The sequence below is a fragment of the Thalassophryne amazonica genome, chromosome 17, assembly GCF_902500255.1.
Source record: "Thalassophryne amazonica chromosome 17, fThaAma1.1, whole genome shotgun sequence".
Classification (NCBI taxonomy): domain Eukaryota; kingdom Metazoa; phylum Chordata; class Actinopteri; order Batrachoidiformes; family Batrachoididae; genus Thalassophryne; species Thalassophryne amazonica.
In genome coordinates this window covers 13,727,713-13,747,776 of record NC_047119.1, presented here as the reverse complement: position 1 = coordinate 13,747,776, position 20,064 = coordinate 13,727,713, and the positions used below count along the sequence as shown (strand labels likewise).

At 40.5% G+C, this 20,064-nt stretch overlaps 1 protein-coding gene across 1 annotated transcript in view; it reads right to left on the bottom strand.

Moving 5' to 3' along the window:
- Positions 1 to 20,064, bottom strand: part of lamc3 (laminin, gamma 3) — a 334,434-nt gene that overhangs the window by 173,330 nt on the left and 141,040 nt on the right. The window contains 2 exon segments of the mRNA XM_034192005.1: positions 4,711 to 4,828; positions 11,471 to 11,659. Coding sequence (XP_034047896.1) covers positions 4,711 to 4,828; positions 11,471 to 11,659 — 307 coding nt within the window.

Below are 20,064 nucleotides of genomic sequence, written 5' to 3'. Positions count from 1 at the left end.
CACCTCAACTCAACAGCCTGATTTGGCAGCATGAATGAACTACAGAGAGACACAAGCTTTCATGTGTGTTTTCATGCGAGTTGATGGATAAGTGTTGATATAAGACAGCCAGAGCAGCATCTTTTCTAACGTGAAGGTCATTCCTCACTTATGGCAAATATACACTGTAAATTCCCAGATGTTATTTAAATCAGAAACGCCTCACCAAAGATCTGTTTATCAGTGATGGTTATTTTAAAGTATGTCACAGTGTCCACAGTTCTAGAAATTTTATTTACAACAAACAGTCATTGATATGCGATTCAACACTGTCGCAATTTAGCATTCCCGCTGCAGGTATCGGGAGGAGTTGTCAGGCAGAGATAGGATAGGCCTGACAGGAATATAAATACTGCAAAACATTTCAGGCAAACACAAGAGCCATCATGTACATTTCCATGCACACTTGCGTGTGCACACCTTAGACAGTGTAAGGTCAGAAAAGGTTGTAATGAGCTTTTTCTTCATTAAAATATATACACTGGGTCAGAGGTTCTGCAACAAAGGATGCGGAAAAATGCCAGACGATATGTGCGTGCATGTGTGTGTGTGCGTGTGTGCATGCGTGCAGAGAACCTCAGAGGTAAATCAGCCCGATGTTTGATGAATCGAAGTAACACTACTGAGCTTAAATTATTTTTTTTACCCCCTGAGCAAAATTCTATGGCACATCAAAACTTGTAAAGGATAGAAAATGCCACACTTCAATGAATACATTAATATTTAATGCGAGAGGGTCAAGACAATAATTAATAAGGAAAAGAGTGAAAGTTGAGTGACTCATTACTGCAATCTGAAGAACGTATCTGTACCTTCTTGTCTATTTAACTGCTCCATCATTGCAAGCAATGAGTTATAATTGGTTCTTTAGTTGCAGCAGTTATTCTATGTCATTGCATGTTCTGTAACTCTGTTTTGATTTTTGTTAGAATGGCTGCAGTAGATGGCCACCCCATTGAATTTGGTCTGCTTGAAGTTTATTCCTGTTTTTTTTTTAAACAAGTTTAATTAGCTTTTCCTTATCACTGATGCTAAAGTGTTTGACCTTGGGTGAGGTAAGGTCTGTGACCTTACTTGTATATGGCACTCTGAGGTTGGTTATGATTCAGTGAGATATAGTGGTGGGCACAGCTAACCAAAAGGTTAGCTTCAGTAACTGTTAATCCACTAACTGAAAAGTTAACTTTTATAGAGCTAAACTGATAAATCCCTATAAAAATTGCAGAACTTACAGATAAAAGCAAAACCAATAACTTTTAGTATTGACTTCAGTACATGGCAGCTACCGACACAACGAGTCAGTGATTCTGTCTCAGATCAGCCTTCTCTCATCAAAAGAGGCCTGGTGATCAGAGAGTACGGAGTCTTGCACAGGCAGACAGTTTTGACTTATGGTTATAATTTTAAACAAACTAATTCTGGACAAGTTATTGAAATTAACATCATGCCCATCATTTTACAAAGTGGAAATATCAGCTATATGTTTTAGTTTTAAAGTAATGCACTAATTTTGAAGGTTTTAGCGTTTAGACACATTGCATTAGCCGCATTCCATTATGGGTACAATAGTTTCCTGATGTCAGTGGTTGGCTGCCTGATCGGTATAACACACAGTTACTGAAACATGTGGTGAGTTTTACAAATAAATCTGTATTTGTAAGTATGTCATTTTTTTTTATTTGTAAAAAAAGGCAATTTGAAAACTAAAAATTCTGTTAAGTGATTCATCTCTTTTAGCGAATGTGTGGTACACTGCCATGACCACTGCACAAGCGTGCATGAAACTGTCGCAGCGGGATTGTTCACGTCTGCCCGACCACGTGTCCCTTTCGACGTTGGCTCAATGTTTTCATGGTTCGCTCATATGAGCTGTTTCGCCATGATTCGCCCTTAAGGGGCCCTTAATGTTGTCATCTGAAATGTTTGAGTCTATTCGAAGAGACAAACAAGAAATTGAGTGTTACAATAACCAAGACTACACAAACACTTTCTAATGCATTCATGCTTCTCAAATTAATAATAATAATAATAATAATAATAATAATAATAGTAAAAATACAAATATCTTACACAATTAGAAAAAAATGGAATTCTGTCTTTGCTGCAGCTTCATCTGTTCTCTGAAGTTTCTGAAGGTAGGGTGGCTGGATACAGTCACCATGGCAACAGAGGGAGGAGACCCGATGTTGTCTAGTTTGGTTCTGAAAGGTTTTAAAATGTCAGATCTGTCTGTTTGGTTAGGACGGCCGTCTGTTCTGCCAATGAATACAGTGACCAGCAGCAGCAGCAGCAGCACTGAATTTGTCACGATTGTTTGCAGAAATGGCAAGAGGCCAATCTCTAGTAGGTGAGATCAGACCTGTTTTCTGATTCACTGAAACATTTGCAGGTTTATAAGCCACATGCATTCAGCTGTAAACTACTGCAGTGGTGTAAATATGGTGAAGAATAAATTCTGGCTTTGATTTCAGGTTTAGAATAATATCTGGATCTTTATCACTATGAAATAGAATATTTAGCATGTTTTTATGGTTTGCATTGATAGAAGACAATTATATTATTTATGTTTTATTATGCATATTCTATTGAGAAATATTTCTAAACTTAGACTTTTACACTATAAATCATTCTTTTATGTATCATTGTTAAATTTTCCAGCTGACCTTTTGATTATCAGAATAAAGTACCATAATTCTATTGTGACAGGAACATTTGTGTAGTACTGCATATCACTGTTTACAGGTACAATAAACGATCTCTGCTGATACAAGTATACAAGAAAAAAATTATTTTGTCTCAGTGTGCTTTTAAATGTTACACATGTATACATGCAGACCTCAATATAAATGCAACTAATGCAGGACAAAATCAGAAGTGACTCCTGTTTAATTTTACACAGTATGAACCCCTGATATTTCAGGTTTTGTGTGGTCAACTTCATTTCATGTATTAATATGCATTCATTCCTGGATTTCAGGCCTGCAAAACATTCCAAAATAGTTGGGAGGGAAACAATTTAGGGCTACTAATATTATAAATAAATATTAATACTGATGTTAATTCAAACAGGTAATGTCAACAGGTGATCATGACTTGATGCAAAAGCAGTATCCATGAAAGACTGAGTCTCTGAGGAGTACAGATGGACAGAAGGTCTTCAGCTTGTCAACAAATGCATGAGAAAATTGTTGAAATATATATATAAAAAAATATCCTCAAATAAATTCTGAAAAGAATTTACATATTTTTTTCTCTGCAGTGTGTAATATCATTAAATGATTCAAAGAATTGCGAAGAATTTCAGGACAAGGGTGCAAGCCTTCTTATTATTATTATTTATCAGAGAGATTTGTATATTTTTAAGTTCATATATAATAACACATTGAACAGGACAGGTTCTTTCAGAAACATGCTGCCAGCTACATGCACAGGTAAATACACACACACACACACACACACACACACACACACACACACACACACACACACACACACACACACACACACACACACACACACACACACACACACACACACACACACACACACACACACACTTATTTATTTTGAACTAAAACTAACATAAAAATAAAACATTCTAAAGCTGATTACACCACATAAAATAATTTCCAAACAACAGTCACATAAAATATAATGTGCAATTATCAAAGACAAATGATGTAGAAAGACATGTGGAAAGACTGAGCAGTCACACAGCTGAAAGACAGTTGAGACACTCCCCAGTGTAAATACATCCATGCGTGTCAGCGGTGGCAGTTCGCTCTGCCGCTAGTTATCCAAAACAGCCAGAATAAATCAGGGGTTAAGCACGAGTGCAGCAAGTTCCAGTTCATTGTTATTAAGAGGGCTGCACTGAGAAGTGATAGGTTTTCTGGTGAAGGAACAGTTCTGCATGCATAATGCATGTACAGCAAAACAAAGTATCACAAAATGTTGGAATTTTATTGCGTACTACTCATTTGGTTTAACTGTAGCATCCACAAACATTCCCTTACAATGCAAGTGTCATGTTGCACTTGTGTATATGTTCTGTGATCCATAAAAATTCCTGAATTAATGTAATAACCAAGACGCATTGCCTGCAGTACTTTTTAAGGTAAGTTACAAACTGTTTGCTTTGGACTTTTACTGTGGACATGTCAGCCGTAGTGAGTTTTATTTTTCTGTTATGATTGAAGCTGCATTTTTGTATGAAAGCAAGAGTTTTTTATGCATGATAAAGATGTTTTATCAGCAATCTGCTTTTTAATTTCAGAACCATGTTTAAAATCTTAGGCGCCTTTGAAAATGAATCATTTATTAAACGAAAATTATTTTTCTGTCTACAAAACGACAGCGCTCTGTGGTCCTTTGCTTCTTAAAAAGGCTTTTAGTGGCTGCATACTGTCGCTGGCACGCTCGTAACAAGGTCACTAATTCACAGTAGTGTCACATACAGATGTGGGAATCCTCTCATCTGCAGCAGCTTTATTGTCTGGTAATTTGTGTCTTGGGAAAATTGGTTGGTTAAACAGCAAAACATGGAGGGCTTTACTCTGCCAATTCTGTTAAACTGTGCTTTAATTACATTGTTATGTTGATTTCTTCCCCTCACTTTTTTACAAGCACATTTATCGCCATTTTAAAAGGTATCATGTCCTGATTGCTCACCTGCACCCTCCGGGACCAAGTGAGTGGAAACCAGCCTGACAAGTGTCACACTTCTGTCCTATCACCCCGTCTCGACATGCACAGCGTCCTTCTGCATCACACTGTAGACTGATTGAGCCTAGAAGGGACAGGAAATGAAGAGGGCAGGGGGAAAAAAATGACTGTCGGAGGATGACATATGTATTAAGTAGAGAATGCAATTTTGAGAAAACACACCCACACACACACACAATGCAAGAAACTGCAGAAGCGGCTTGAAGATCAATATATCATTAATAATTTCTCATGAAGAGAACAACTGAGCACCTGTTATTGAACCCCTGTTGAAAGTGCACAGAGATGAGCCTGCAACATGCTGGATAAGCTTGCACTCCTACCGTAGCAGGTATACTGTTCTTTACTTAAAGGACTTGTCACACTGAAATCATAGCAATTCAGATTTAGGATGTTCATGCCATCCGATGATCCACTGGGATTACGTTATGCACAGCTTGACCGATATCAAAGTATACGGCATTCGCAGAAAACAGCTATGGAGACTTCCGAAAACAAAGTACTCATGAGTATTCGAGTGTTTCCAACAGGTGACATAGTTACTAGAAGCGTCCCAACGTGCACTATAATGGAGTGTATTTGCTAACGTTAAGAACTGAGGCACAGATTAATTCCAAAGTTTAAAAAAGTGTGATGTTGTGTTACGACGACTTGTTTTTAAGTGATAACTGTTCATTTTGATGCACTCAAGATAAAAGCAGCAGCTGTGAGAAGGTTTTGTGCACCTGCAGAAATTAGTCATAAATGCAGCCTGTTAAAAACGCTAATAAGTGTTGTATATAACTGTGAAAAATCTAATAAATATATATATCTGTGTCATCACGGAGACATTCCACATCCATTAAGTGGCAATGAACAGTTGACATGCGGGTTAAAACAGCACGACAGCCATTTTAAGCCGCATGTCTGTTGTTTTTTTTAAATTAAGAGATTATTCAACATTAATTCTCTTTTAAAAAGTTCCTTATACAGATTGACAATTCTATGACATTTGAGAGAGTCTACAAGCTTAATACTGATTATAGATATATATACATATATATTGTTCAAATTCAGCAAGAAATCCGTGTAAATTGGGGATCAAAATAGCTGCTCCATTGAAAAGAACACAAAGAAAAAAGATGAAAAAAAAAACATTCCGCTCACCCATTGTAAAAATTTCAAGCACGCGTGGGGGCTTATATACAACACTTATTAGCATTTTTAACAGCCACGGAATGGTCCACTCGTCATCACGGATCCACAGCGAGAGATCATTTTCAAGCTCCACTCGGCCAGAGAATAATGTCCAGGTTCACTCGCTCTCGGGTTGTGACTGCACGTGCGGGCGCATAATGTCCGATCACAGCTCTGCCTTCAACTTAACATCTCTCAGGATCGTGGCACTTTATATTTCAATTTTCAATTTATTTTCATTTATATAGCGCCAAATCACAACAGAGTTGCCTCAAAGCGCTTCACACAGGTAAGGTCTAACCTTACCAACCCCCAGAGCAACAGTGGTAAGGAAAAACTCCCTCTGAGGAAGAAACCTCAAGCAGACCAGAATCAAAGGGGTGACCCTCTGCTTGGGCCATGCTACAAACATAAATTACAGAACAATTCACAGAACAATTCACGGACGAATATACAAGAAATGCTATTGGCACACAGGACAGGAGGATCGCCAACACGAATACAACTCCCATCTCTGGATGGAGCTGCACCTTAAACAGAGAGAAAAAACAGAATAAGGACCCAGACTTTAGGTAAAGTTGAGGCCGCAGCCCGTTCCAATTACTAATAAATGAATTAAAAGAGTAAAAAGCGTAAAACAAAACCGTACCAGTATGCTAGCCATAATAAAGGGAAAATAAGTGCATCTTATGTAAGTCTAGACTTGAAAGTCTCCACAGAATCTGACTGTTTTATTGACGCAGGGAGATCATTCCACAGAACAGGGGCACGATAAGAGAAAGCTCTGTGACCCGCAGACTTCTTATTCACCTTAGGGACACAAAGTAGTCCTCCACCCTGAGAACGTAAAGCCCGGGCCGGTACGTAAGGTTTAATTAGGTCAGCTAGGTAGGGAGGTGCCAGTCCATGAATAATTTTATAGGTTAGTAACAGAACCTTAAAATCAGATATCACTGGGACAGGAAGCCAGTGAAGGGATACTAAAATGGGTGTAATGTGGTCGAACTTTCTGCTTCGTGTTAAAAGTCTGGCTGCAGCATTTTGAACCAAATGGAGACCCCTAATGCTAGACTGTGGTAAACCAGAAAATAGAACATTGCAGTAGTCCAATCTAGAAGAGATAAATGAATGGAACAGGGTCTCAGCATCAGCCATAGACAGGATGGGACGAATCTTCGCTATATTTCGCAGGTGGAAGAAAGCAGTCCTAGTAATATTTCTAATGTGGAGGACAAAGGACAACGAAGGATCAAAAATGACTCCAAGGTTCCTCACTTTGTCAGTGTGATGTATAACACACGAGCCGAGGCTGAGCATTAACTGGTCAAATTGATGCCGATGTCTCACTGGACCAAGAACCATCATTTTAGTCTTGTCAGAGTTTAAAAGTAGGAAGTTTCTAGACATCCAACTTCTCACTGCTGCAAGGCAATCTTCTAAGGATTTTATGTGAACGAGATTACCAGCAGTTATCGGCATGTATAACTGAGTATCATCTGCATAGCAGTGAAAGGTAATCCCAAAACGCTGCAATATGTGCCCAAGGGGTGCTATATAAAAGGAGAAAAGCAGGGGGCCTAAGACAGACCCCTGTGGAACCCCAAATTTCATGTCACTATGGTTAGAGGTAGTGTTACTGTACAAAACACAGTGAGAACGACTGGTCAAGTATGACGTCAGCCATGCAAGGGCACTCCCACTAATCCCAAAATGATTTTCCAGCCTATCAAGTAGAATATGATGATCCACTGTATCAAATGCAGCACTGAGATCTAACAGCAACAGAACAGTAGTGGTGTCCGAATCCATTGTAAGCAGAAGATCATTCACCACTTTAGTGAGAGCCGTTTCTGTGGAATGATATTTTCTAAAAGCAGACTGCAGTGGCGCAAAGAGATTATTCTCAGTAAGACAGTCTATGAGCTGCCGTGACACCACTTTTTCCAGAATTTTAGAGAAAAATGATAGATTTGATATCGGCCTATAGTTTTTCAATTCACTAGGGTCAAGATTTGGTTTCTTAAGTAATTGTTTAATCACTGCAGATTTGAAAGATTTACGAAGAGATCCAGAAGTTAAAGAAAGATTAATAATTTCCAGCACAGTCAGCCCAAGAGTGGGCCACAGGTCCTTAAACAGTTTTGCTGGGATAGGATCAAATAAACAGGTTGTGCTTTTTGTTGACATTACGAGTTTTGTCAGCATGCCTAGTGAGATACTGTCAAATTCTGTAAATCTAGGTAATACCTCAGTAGTGGCGCCCACATCAATAGCAGAGTGTACTGGCTGGATTAAGGCATGCCGGGATATGTTTAACCTGATGTCTTCTATTTTCTTTCCAAAGTAATCCAGGAAATCTTGTGCTGTAAAAGGAGAGCAAACTACAGGTGGTTGTCCATGCAAAAGTGTTGCCACCATGTCGAACAAGAACTTTGAGTTATACTTGTTTTTGTTGATCAAATCAGAGTAGTAAGTCCGCTTTGTAGCCAATAATGCATGCTTATAGTCTAAGATAGCATCACGCCACGCAAGGTGAAATACTACTAATTTTGAACGACGTCATTTCCGTTCTAGACCTCTTGCTTTATGCTTGAGGTCACGCAGATAATCATTGAACCAGGGTGACTGTGATTTGGGGGAGCGCGGTTTTAACACAGGTGGTGCAATCATGTCGAGTGTAGTTTTGAGCACTGAGTTTAAACTATCCACAAGTCTGTCTACTGACTGGGTATTTGTCAAATGTGAAGATGTGTGTAATACGAATATATAGTCCATTAGCTCCTGAAAATAGCGTCTTCTGAGTTTTTCCAATAGGAGACATACATCTGTGTGTCCAGGCATGTCCGCAGCAGTAAACCAGCAGCTGTGGCACAAACAGCAGCGTCACGACACTTTAAGTTCCAAAATCTGACAGACTCTGAAAAAGTTAAGAGTTTTGGTGTGAAGTGTATCGTCTCCTCTGGAAATCCGAGCGCAGCTTTCAGAGAAAAGCTCCGAAGCTTCATTATCGGGCATAACCTCATTCGTTTCCCTCTATCTGTCTCTGCCTAGGATGTTTTTGTTTTGCTCTTAACTACGTCACACATAGAGAAATGGTGAGAATTGCAGAGTGAGACGCTTACTGGAAATTCACCCATTTCCTTGCTTCGGGAGAGGAATAAAAAAACATCAGAAACCACTAATTGTGAGCGCATGTGCGCAGGGAGATTTACAGTCATCTTTGATGTTGTGTTGCTAACTGGGATATTGAAACACATGTGACATGTCCTTTAATGGAGAGGGGTGGGCGTGGGGAAGAGCAGCTGGGACATGGCGTGCATGAGCGAAAAGGATGCCTGATGGAGTCTGCTATAACCTTTGATCAATATAATGGACTGCAGCACCACTGTGCAATCACCTTAAGAATCATAGTGGAAAAGGAGCCTATGGCTCTTTTGTGTCACTTGTTCCTTCCATTTGCCACAATGATAGTGTAATTAATTATATGCCGAAACATTTATTTCCCCCCCCCCCCCCTCTAATTCATCTCTGGTGAGATGAATCTGATGAGATGTGCAAAACATGAGATGAACAAGATGGTATGTATGAATTCAGAAACCTTTAAGCATGGTTTGCCAGTATGTGGTCAGCTATCAATTTTACTGCCTAGTTATTAATCATTTAGGAAGATTTGTGGATATCATTTACAACAGTTAATACTTTATCTGCAGTCACGTTGTGACTGTAATTCTGACATGTGCACAGTTTTTCTGTGGTGCAAAAATATTTTGTATATCAGTGGTTCCCAATGTTATTCCTTCAGCGCTCTTCCCCACTTGTACCAAAGGAACGGTGATGTGCACCCATCTGCCCACATGAGCTCCTCTTCCCCAAATAGAATAAAGTAATTCATTCCATTTATTTTTCTTTTTTTTTTGACAAGATAGATTTTCCAAATCTTAATAAATCCAAAACAGAGAAAATCTCAGGTTCCCCCTGTAAGCTCTGGTGTCCCCCTAATGGGGGCTTGGACCCCAGATTGAGAAGCAGGGATATATATTATATAAGACACTTGTTTTGATGACAGGGGTCATCCAGCTATGTCAGTCAATACAAGTAGCAAAATCTACAGATGTCATGCCATGCTTTCATTGCCAAGTCAAGTCTGGGAGCATGTGCTGGTGTCACACAACGCTGCATCTATCACACCACAAAACTGCATTGGGTCCTAGATGGCAATCACTCAGGCAAACAACTGGTCCAGCCCCACCTCTCAAAAGTAACCAGCCACCTGCCACAGCCAGGCTTCTCCAGCAACTGGGATCCTCATCACAGACACCTGCATGCTGGATCATGCAGCATGGATGTATAGATTAATGTACTTCTTGTAATGCCACCCGAACTGCCGTGAGGCCGGGTTGTCAAAAACAGGTAATGTCCCCAGAAAATGGGGACATGTAGTCACCCTAATTACATGTCACCATATTTTTGTGTTTTGTCACCGTCCTTCCAAACATGGCCACCGATGCAACTGTGACCATAGGACCTTTGTGGCCGGGACGGCGGTGGGATCAAACCCCGGACTGCTTGCACAAAAGACCAGAACTCTACCAAGTCAGCCAAAGGGGAATTCCCCATTAGCCAAGCTAGCGGGAACATCTTTTCAATCCAGAATTCATCTTGCTACATATCTCCCCACCATTTTTGACTTCATCCCGAAGACACAGGTGTATTTAAGCATGTTCTGTGACTACCCACATCCTGCCGACAATGCCAATTGTGACCGTAGGACCTTTGTGGTGGGATCGAACCCCAGACTGCTTACACTAAAGACCAGAACTCTGCTAGGTCAGCCAAAGGAGAACTCCCCATTAGCCAAGTAGGCAGGACCATCTTTTCAATCCGGACTTCATCTTGCTACATATCTCCCCACCATTTTTGACTTTGTCCCGAAGACACAGGTGTATTTAAGCATGTTCTATCACTACCCACATCCTGCCGACAATGCCAATTGTGACCGTAGGACCTTTGTGGCCGGGACGGCAGTGGGATCAAACCCCGGACTCCTTGCACTAAAGACCAGAACTCTACCAGGTCAGCCAAAGGGGAATTCCCTGTATGCCAAGCTAGCGGGAACATCTTTTCAATCTGGACTTCATCTTGCTACACAAACATGAATCCAGTTCAGCAGCTCTAATTTAGACATTGAGGTGTGCCCATAACTGGTGCTCAGGGGGTCATGCATGCTGAAAATAAATGAGATGGAGCAGAAAATTTTGATGGAAACGTGACACAACCAAAAAGGAGCAAAGAGTTGAAGCACAAGTTAAAGGAAAGATTTATAAGAGCTGAGACATGAGCGGTGAAGAGAGTGCAGCAAAAGACATTAGAACGCTTGCATTTATGCATAGAGTTATAAAAGCTGCACAGAATCCAGAATGAGAGAATCAGATGCAAGTAACTGATGGAAAGTAGGTTAGGATGGTTTGGATTTGAACATGAAGACAGACATGGGGGGGGACATGATGATCTATGAGACAATATGTTTTACCATTAATATTGCAGTGGCAGGGGAAGCAGGGTTCGTCAGCCAACGCCCTGTAGTTGTTCTCTCTGCAGCGCTCGCAGTGGGGCCCTTCCGTATTGTTTCTGCAACTCAAGCAACGTCCCCCGTTGCCGGTGCTCCGGTACTGCTCCATGTCAAACACACACTCGTCTGATCTGCCGCTGCAGTTGCACTCTGAAAGAGAACAAGCGGTCACGTGAGCAGTGAAGACGGCGGAAGGAATAACCACATGGGAAAAATAAAGGATAGGTGAAAAGAGAGACGGGAATAGAGAGGGCGGGGTGGTGGGGGCCACGTGAGTGAGAGATTATGTGTTCTGGGATTAGATCATAATTTAGAGGCTTGTTGTTAATCTCATTTTACACAAACCTAATGAGGAGCCAATCGGCTGTCAGGGGGCACTTAGATAACAGCAATTCATATTTACACACAAGCAAATTGCTGAGCTGATAACACAGCATCACTACTCTCATAACCCTCACATCAGATCCTTCTTTAGTTTACCATTTACCCTAAGGGGGGATTTAGGTGAAATCATCCGTTTTATTATGAATCAAACTCTCCTTTGCTCCTCTCTGTTATTAAAAAATCTCAGCAGAGCACAGTTTATTTCACCATAAAATGATTACCAGTTATTACACTCAACAAAAATATAAACACAACACTTTTGGTTTTGCTCCCATTTTGAATGAGATGAACTCAAAGATCTAAAACTTTTTCCACATACACAATATCACCATTTCCCTCAAATATTGTTCACAAACCAGTCTAAATCTGTGATAGTGAGCACTTCTCCTTTGCTGAGATAATCCATCCCACCTCACAGGTGTGCCATATCAAGATGCTGATTAGACACCATGATTAGTGCACAGGTGTGCCTTAGACTGTCCACAATAATGTTTATTTACATAAGACTGATAATTCAATAGATTTTATTGAGTTTCAGTTATACAACTAAATATAACATTAAAATGTGTTCACACAGTTTTAGAAAAGAACACACACATCGCCTCATATATTTTGTGAGGAACATTTATTTTAACAACTAAATAGTTCATTGAATTTTCCCACTGAAATTTATGTTACACAATATTAACTTAAAATATTTTTCTTAAGGGTTAACATAGTCTTACGAAGCATTTGGTATGATATCATCCGAAAAGTTACATGCAGTATTTTGCGCACACATTCATTTGAATTCCTTCAAAGCACATATTGCATTTAGAGCTTAGCATTCAGAAGGTTAACCTGAGGGTTAAGATTTGAGTTAGATTTACAGTTTCAATTACCTGTGACATCATCACAGCCTGCTAGCTGAAGAACATGTGAGATAATTTTGCAATAATTTTTTTGTGTGAATACGTGTTGCAAGTGGGAGTATCCCACTAGATATGACATTCCAAGATTGGTCCAATGTGAAACCAGATTGAGTTTCTGTGCTGAACAAAACTTCCAATACATAATATACACTACCAGTCAAAGCTTTGGATACACGTTCCCATTCAACTGAACAGGAAAGTGTCTCCAAAACTTTAACTGGTATGGTAGATATAAATTATGAACTAAAAACTTAATGATTTTTGATTATGAGAATGAGAACTTATGACTGTGTGATGAGTGTACTCCTCAGACTCAGACCTTACAGTATTACCATATCTTTCAGAGTATGGGTCCCACCGGACTATACAGGTGCTGGTCATATAATTAGAATATCATGAAAAAGTTGATTTATTTCAGTAATTCCATTCAGAAACTAAAACTTGCATATTATATTCATTCATTACACACAGACTGATATATTTCAAATGTTTATTTCTTTTAATTTTGATTATTATAACTGACAACTAATGAAAATCCCAAATTCAGTATCTCAGAAAATTAGAATATTACTTAAGACCAATACGAAAAAAGGATTTTTAGAAATGTCGGAGAACTGGAAAGTATGAACATGGAAAGTATGAACATGTACAGCACTCAATACGTAGTTGGGGCTCCTTTTGCCTGAATTACTGCAGCAATGCGGCATGTCATGGAGTCGATCAGTTTGTGGCACTGCTCAGGTGGTATGAGAGCCCAGGTTGCTCTGATAGTGGCCTTCAGCTCTTCTGCATTGTTGGGTCTTGTGTGTCGCATCTTCCTCTTCACAATATCCCATAGATTTTCTATGGGGTTAAGGGCCCGGTCCCACTGGGGAGAGGATTAATTGCGCATAAATTGAGTATACAAAATACAAGCGTTCAATGTCGTCCGCAACAAAATTGGCCAAAGTGATAGCCAACTGGCCAATAGTGAATGCATCGCGCACGTGTTGTGCATGCACGGCATCTACATTGCCGTCTTAAAAGAAGCGCACTAGGGCCTTCGGCATCACTATTCACACCAACACCACATCCTTTGGAGCAATAGCTGGACTTGGACAAGTTGATCACAGAGTTGATGTTCATGTTGTCATGCAAGGGTTAACTGTTCATGAGTTTGGGGAGCGGGTGGGGGGGGGGGCGCTCGGGGTTGTGAGACAGTGTTTTTTGAGAGTGGCATAAAAGGAGAGCGTTCAGCGAGAGTTGCGGCAACACTTCCTTTTGTTGGTGTTAAATAAATGTCCTGTAAGAGAACCGAGGTCCACGGCTGACTTCTCTGCAGCTGGGGATTTACAGTATGTTGTTGGACGGCAGCAGCTATTACGTCTTCAGGGATCCATAACTACATCTGTACCTTTGAACAGCTGGACTGTCGCTGACTGGCAGGTATGTTGATTTCTGTTTGTTATGCATTTGCAGATTGTCCACAAATCAGCTGCAAAGCAGACGTAATACAAATGCTTTATTCATGGTCAATCTGCGTGCATTCGCTACAACTTATTTTAGTTCATCTTATTTTAACTGTCCTCCCCTTAAATGAGGCCTGCCCACCAGCATATACATTTAGTCACGTCTCTCGTGATGCGAAGCAAGGCGGGGGTGTTGCTCTTATTTATAAATCTAGGTTCAGCTTATTAGCTGTTGGGGGTTACAAATATCACTCGTTTGAGCATCTGATTCTCCACTCTGCTCAGGATATTACACATTGCCAAGGTTAGAAGAATAAAAATCAGTCGTATTACTTTGTCACTGTATATAGGCCTCCTGGCCCATATTCTGAATTCTTAGATGAATTTGGTGCATTCATCTCTAACTTGTCAACTAGTGACGATAACATTCTGATCATTGGTGACTTTAACATTCATATAAATAAGCCTTCTGATACCCTCTGCAAATCATTTATGGAAATTGTGGATGCATTAGGATTTCGGCAATGCATTCGGGATTTGACACACATTAGTGGAAATACCTTAGATCTGGTTCTCGCACGTGGTATTGCTGTCACGAATATTGATGTCATGCCTCTTACATCAGTGGTGTCTGATCACTCACTTATTAAGTTTACAGTTTCGCTGCCGTGTTTAGTGGAACAACAACCTTATATATCATTACGGCGATGCATCAACTCCTCAACTAAGACTGAACTCGAAGCTAGACTGCCTGATGTCTTAACTTCACATTTGACAAATACCCAGTCAGTAGACAGACTTGTGGATAGTTTAAACTCAGTGCTCAAACTACACTCGACATGATTACACTACCTGTGTTAAAACCGCGCTCCCCCAAATCACAGTCACCTTGGTTCAATGATTATCTGCATGACCTCAAGCATAAAGCAAGAGGACTAGAACGGAAATGGCGTCATTCAAAATTAGAAGTATTTCACCTTGCGTGGCGTGATGCTATCTTAGACTATAAACATACATTATTGGCTACAAAGCGGACTTACTACTCTGATTTGATCAACAAAAACAAGTATAACTCAAAGTTCTTGTTCAACACGGTGGCAACACTTATGCATGGACAACCACCTGTAGTTCGCTCTCCTTTTACAGCACAAGATTTCCTGGATTACTTTGGTAAGAAAATAGAAGACATCAGGTTAAACATATCCCAGCATGCCTTAACCCAGCCGCTACACCCTGCTATTGAGGTGGGCGCCGCTACTGAGGTATTACCTAGATTTACAGAATTTGATAGTATCTCACTAGGCATGCTGACAAAACTCGTAATGTCAACAAAAAGCACAACCTGTTTATTTGATCCTATACCAAGAAAACTGTTTAAGGACCTGTGGCCCACTCTTGGGCTGACTGTGCTGGAAATTATTAATCTTTCTTTAACTTCTGGATCTGTTCCTAAATGTTTCAAATCTGCAGTCATTAAACCATTATTTAATAAACCTAATCTTGACCCTAGTGTATTGACAAACTATAGGCCAATATCAAATCTATCATTTTTCTCTAAAATTCTGGAAAAAGTGGTGTCAAGGCAGCTTGTAGACTATCTTACTGAGAATAATCTCTTTGAGCCACTGCAGTCTGCTTTTAGAAAATATCATTCCACAGAGACGGCACTCACTAAAGTGGTGAATGATCTTCTGCTTACAATGGATTCGGACACCACTACGGTTCTGTTGCAGTTAGATCTCAGTGCTGCATTTGATACAGTGGATCATCATATTCTACTTGATAGGCTGGAAAATCATTTTGGGATTACTGGGAGTGCCGTTGCATGGCTGACGTCATACTTGACCAGTCGTTCTCACTGTGTTTTGTACAGTAACACTACCTCTAACCATAGTGACATGAAATTTGGGGTTCCACAGGGATCTGTTTTAGGCCCCCTGCTTTTCTCCATTTAGCACCCCTTGAGCAGATATTGCGGCGTTTTGGGATTACCTTTCACTGCTATGCAGATGATACTCAGTTATACATGCCGATAACTGCTGGTAATCTCGTTCACATAAAATCCTTAGAAGATTGCCTTGCAGCAGTGAGAAGTTGGATGTCTAGAAACTTCCTACTTTTAAACTCTGATAATGCTGAAATGATGGTTCTGGTCCAATGGCATCAATTTGACCAGTTAATGCTCAGCCTCGGCTCGTGTGTCATACATCACACTGACAAAGTGAGGAACCTTGGGATAATTTTTGATCCTTTGTTGTCCTTTGGCCTCCACTTAGAAATATTACTAGGACTGCTTTCTTCCACCTGTGAAATATAGCGAAGATTAGTCCCATCCTGTCTATGGCTGATGCTGAGACCCTGATCCATGCATTTATCTCTTCTAGATTGGACTACTACTACTACTGCAATGTTTTATTTTCTGGTTTACTGCAGTCTAGCATTAGGGGTCTCCAATTGGTTCAAAATGCTGCAGCCAGACTTTTGACACAAAGCAGAAAGTTCAACCACATTACACCCATTTTAGCATCCCTTCACTGGCTTCCTGTCCCAGTGAGATCAGATTTTAAGTTTCTGCTACTAACCTATAAAATTATTCATGGATTGGTACCTCCCTACCTTGCTGACCTAATTAAACCTTACGTACCGGCCCGGGCTTTACGTTCTCAGGGTGCAGGACTACTTTGTGTCCCTAAGATGAATGAGAAGTCTGCGGGTCACAGAGCTTTCTCTTATCATGCCCCTGTTCTGTGGAATGATCTCCCTGCGTCAATAAAACAGTCAGATTCTGTGGAGATTTTCAAGTCCAGACTTAAGACGCACTGATTTTCCCTTTCATATGGCTAGCATACTGGTACAGTTTTGTTTTACGCTTTTTACTCTTATAATCATTAGTAATCGGAGCGGGCCGCCAGCCTCAACTTTACCTAAATTCTGGGTCTGTTAGTGAAGTTTAGGGCTAGTGGCCGGCGATCACCTTAGTATTTCTCTGTTTTTCTTGTTGTTTAATGCTGGCAAATTATACCGTATTTTTGTCTTTCTGATGCCTGATTCTGTTTTTTTCTCTCTGTTTAAGGTGCAGCTCCTTCCAGAGATGGGAATTGTATTCATGTTGGCGAGCCTCCTGTCCTGTGTGCCAATAGCATTTCTTGTATATTCGTCCGTGAATTGTTCTGTAATTTATGTTTGTAGCATGGCCCAAGCAGAGGGTCACCCCTTTGAGTCTGGTCTGCTTGAGGTTTCTTCCTCAGAGGGAGTTTTTCCTACCACTGTTGCTCTGGGGGTTGGTAAGGTTAGACCTTACCTGTGTGATGCACTTTGAGCAGGGCCGGCCCAAGCCTTTATGGGGCCTTAAGCAGAATTTCATTTGGGGGCCCCCCCCTACCATCACCTCAGCACCAGATGCCTCATTATTCCATAGGCTACACTGTTATGTGTGTAACTTACCCACAATCATTAACATTATTTGTAATTATCTTACATCATACAGGTGTCATTCTTGTTTTTAACCTTAAAGGGGTAGCAAACTCATAAATATGTTTTAATTAACTTCTACATACAGAGTGATGTATAAGTATGGCTCATTAATTTAACTATTTTAAAGTAACATCAGCAGGCAGGAGACTGCATTTATAGTAAACACGTCAAATAGTTTAATTTCTATCAGATGTGCAATGGTGTGCAAAATGTTCAATATCCAAATACAAAATAGAATCAAATGACATTCACATTATCTTACAGAAAAATAAAGTTGTAATCAAAATTAAATACTTAAATAATAAATACAATACTTAAATAATCTCCAAAATGAACATAGAAATCCACAACATAACAGCAATGTGTGTGCATAGCAATGCACAAACATTGCACTGGGGACTATTGCTTTAACTTTGGCCTGCAAACCATTGAGAGCTGAACTACTTTCTCCACCTTTTGCTCCAAATTAATCTGAGAAGTTGATCTGCCCTGCTGTTTAACTCTAAGTTTTTCTTCGTAAAGAAGACTATAAAATGGCTTCGCCAAAATCCGGTCCACAACATTCAAATTGTCTGCCATTATGTGCAGCTTGCTAGCTCGCTAGCTGGGACTGGCGCGAGGCTAGTGTGAAGTGTGTTCGCCTGTGAGTGCTTTGTGACGGTGGAGGAGCTCAGCAGCACCCGCTGCTCGGTAGGGACAGAAACTGCGATAGAAGTCAGTCTCCAAACACAAGCAGCTACAAAAAAAAAACAAAAAAAAAACACCAGAAATAGAAGCTCGATTTTGTCGCTAGTCGTTTTTAACAAAGAAAATGCCTCTAAGAGGATTAGGAAAGTCTCCGGCTCAACTCAGAACAGAATGAAAATGCTCCCACGGATGTTTACACCAAAAGATCGCTGATTCGCTCATTTCGCTGTCAATCAAAAAGGGATTCAGCCACAGACAGATCATCCAATCATCATGCAGAAGCTGAGCGTCCGGGCCGGCCGAGGCCCGCCCACTGCCCCATAGACCCCCAGACACGCTGAGCGTCAGATAGGCGAGACAAAGCCCAGCATTTATCCAATGACTCGTCTCATTTCGCTGCATGCTTTGTGTCGCTATTGAAGTCTGTCCACACTGTTTAAAGCACTGTGAAGCTGCGGGAATGAGTGAGAGGAAAGCCGCGTCGTTACCAGTGATAAGAAGCTGATTCTGAACAAAAGTTGAGCGCGTTGTAGCGCATATTTAGTCACTGACATGTACACACAACAGTATATATTTGAGCTCTTATTTTTTGACATTTTAGACATCTGACCTCTGACTTTAAGACACCTAAAGCACTTTACACTAAACGAACGGAGCATTTCGCAAATAATGACAACAAAAATTGTAATATTGGACATGCAAACCTACCTTTGTCTTGTTGTTTTTTCTCGTCTTCCAACTTCTTTTTTCTTTTCTCCGCTCCAGAGGGATAATTTATTTTCTGAGACATGACTTACACTCACTTCATTCCTCACGATTAGTCATCGACCACCTGACCCAAGCGGTGCATCTAAATTTTCCCAAAGGTGGCAGCAGCCAACAGGAGGCAACAATTAACCTAGTATTGGTATTTAGTCAAAATGAATTTATTTTTTTCGGGTGTAATACAATTTCATTTAAATTATTCAATATTATTTTAATTTCATGTATATATTTACTTTTTTTTATCACAACGTCTCGGTGCTCTCGGGGCCCCCTGGAGGCGTGGAGGCCCTAAGCGACCGCGTAGTTGGTGTATGCCTTGGGCCGGCTCTGGCTTTGAGGCAACTCTGTTGTGATTTGACGCTATATAAATTAAAATAAATTGAAATTGAATTTGTGATGTGGACGTGATAGGCATGCTATATATCAGTTTTACACACTGTCCCAGTCCGCTGCTAAGCCGTAAATCCCCATCAGTTGCGGATATCAGCGAATAACAGTGGATATACAGCGCATAGCTTCAGTATGTATTGATCTCTGCTCCCCTCCACAGCATGTCTTTTTCCTGGTTCTCTCCCTCAGCCCCAACCAGTCCCAGCAGAAGACTGCCCCTCCCTGAGCCTGGCTCTGCTGGAGGTTTCTTCCTGTTAAAAGGGAGTTTTTCCTTCCCACTGTAGCCAAGTGCTTGCTCACAGGGGGTCGTTTTGACCGTTGGGGTTTTACATAATTATTGTATGGCCTTGCCTTACAATATAAAGCGCCTTGGGGCAACTGTTTGTTGTGATTTGGCGCTATATAAAAAAATTGATTGATTGATTGATTGATTGAGTAAGGCGGATGTCATCCACAACCACAATTTTGTGCAGCTCAAAAATCCTGGCAACAGAAA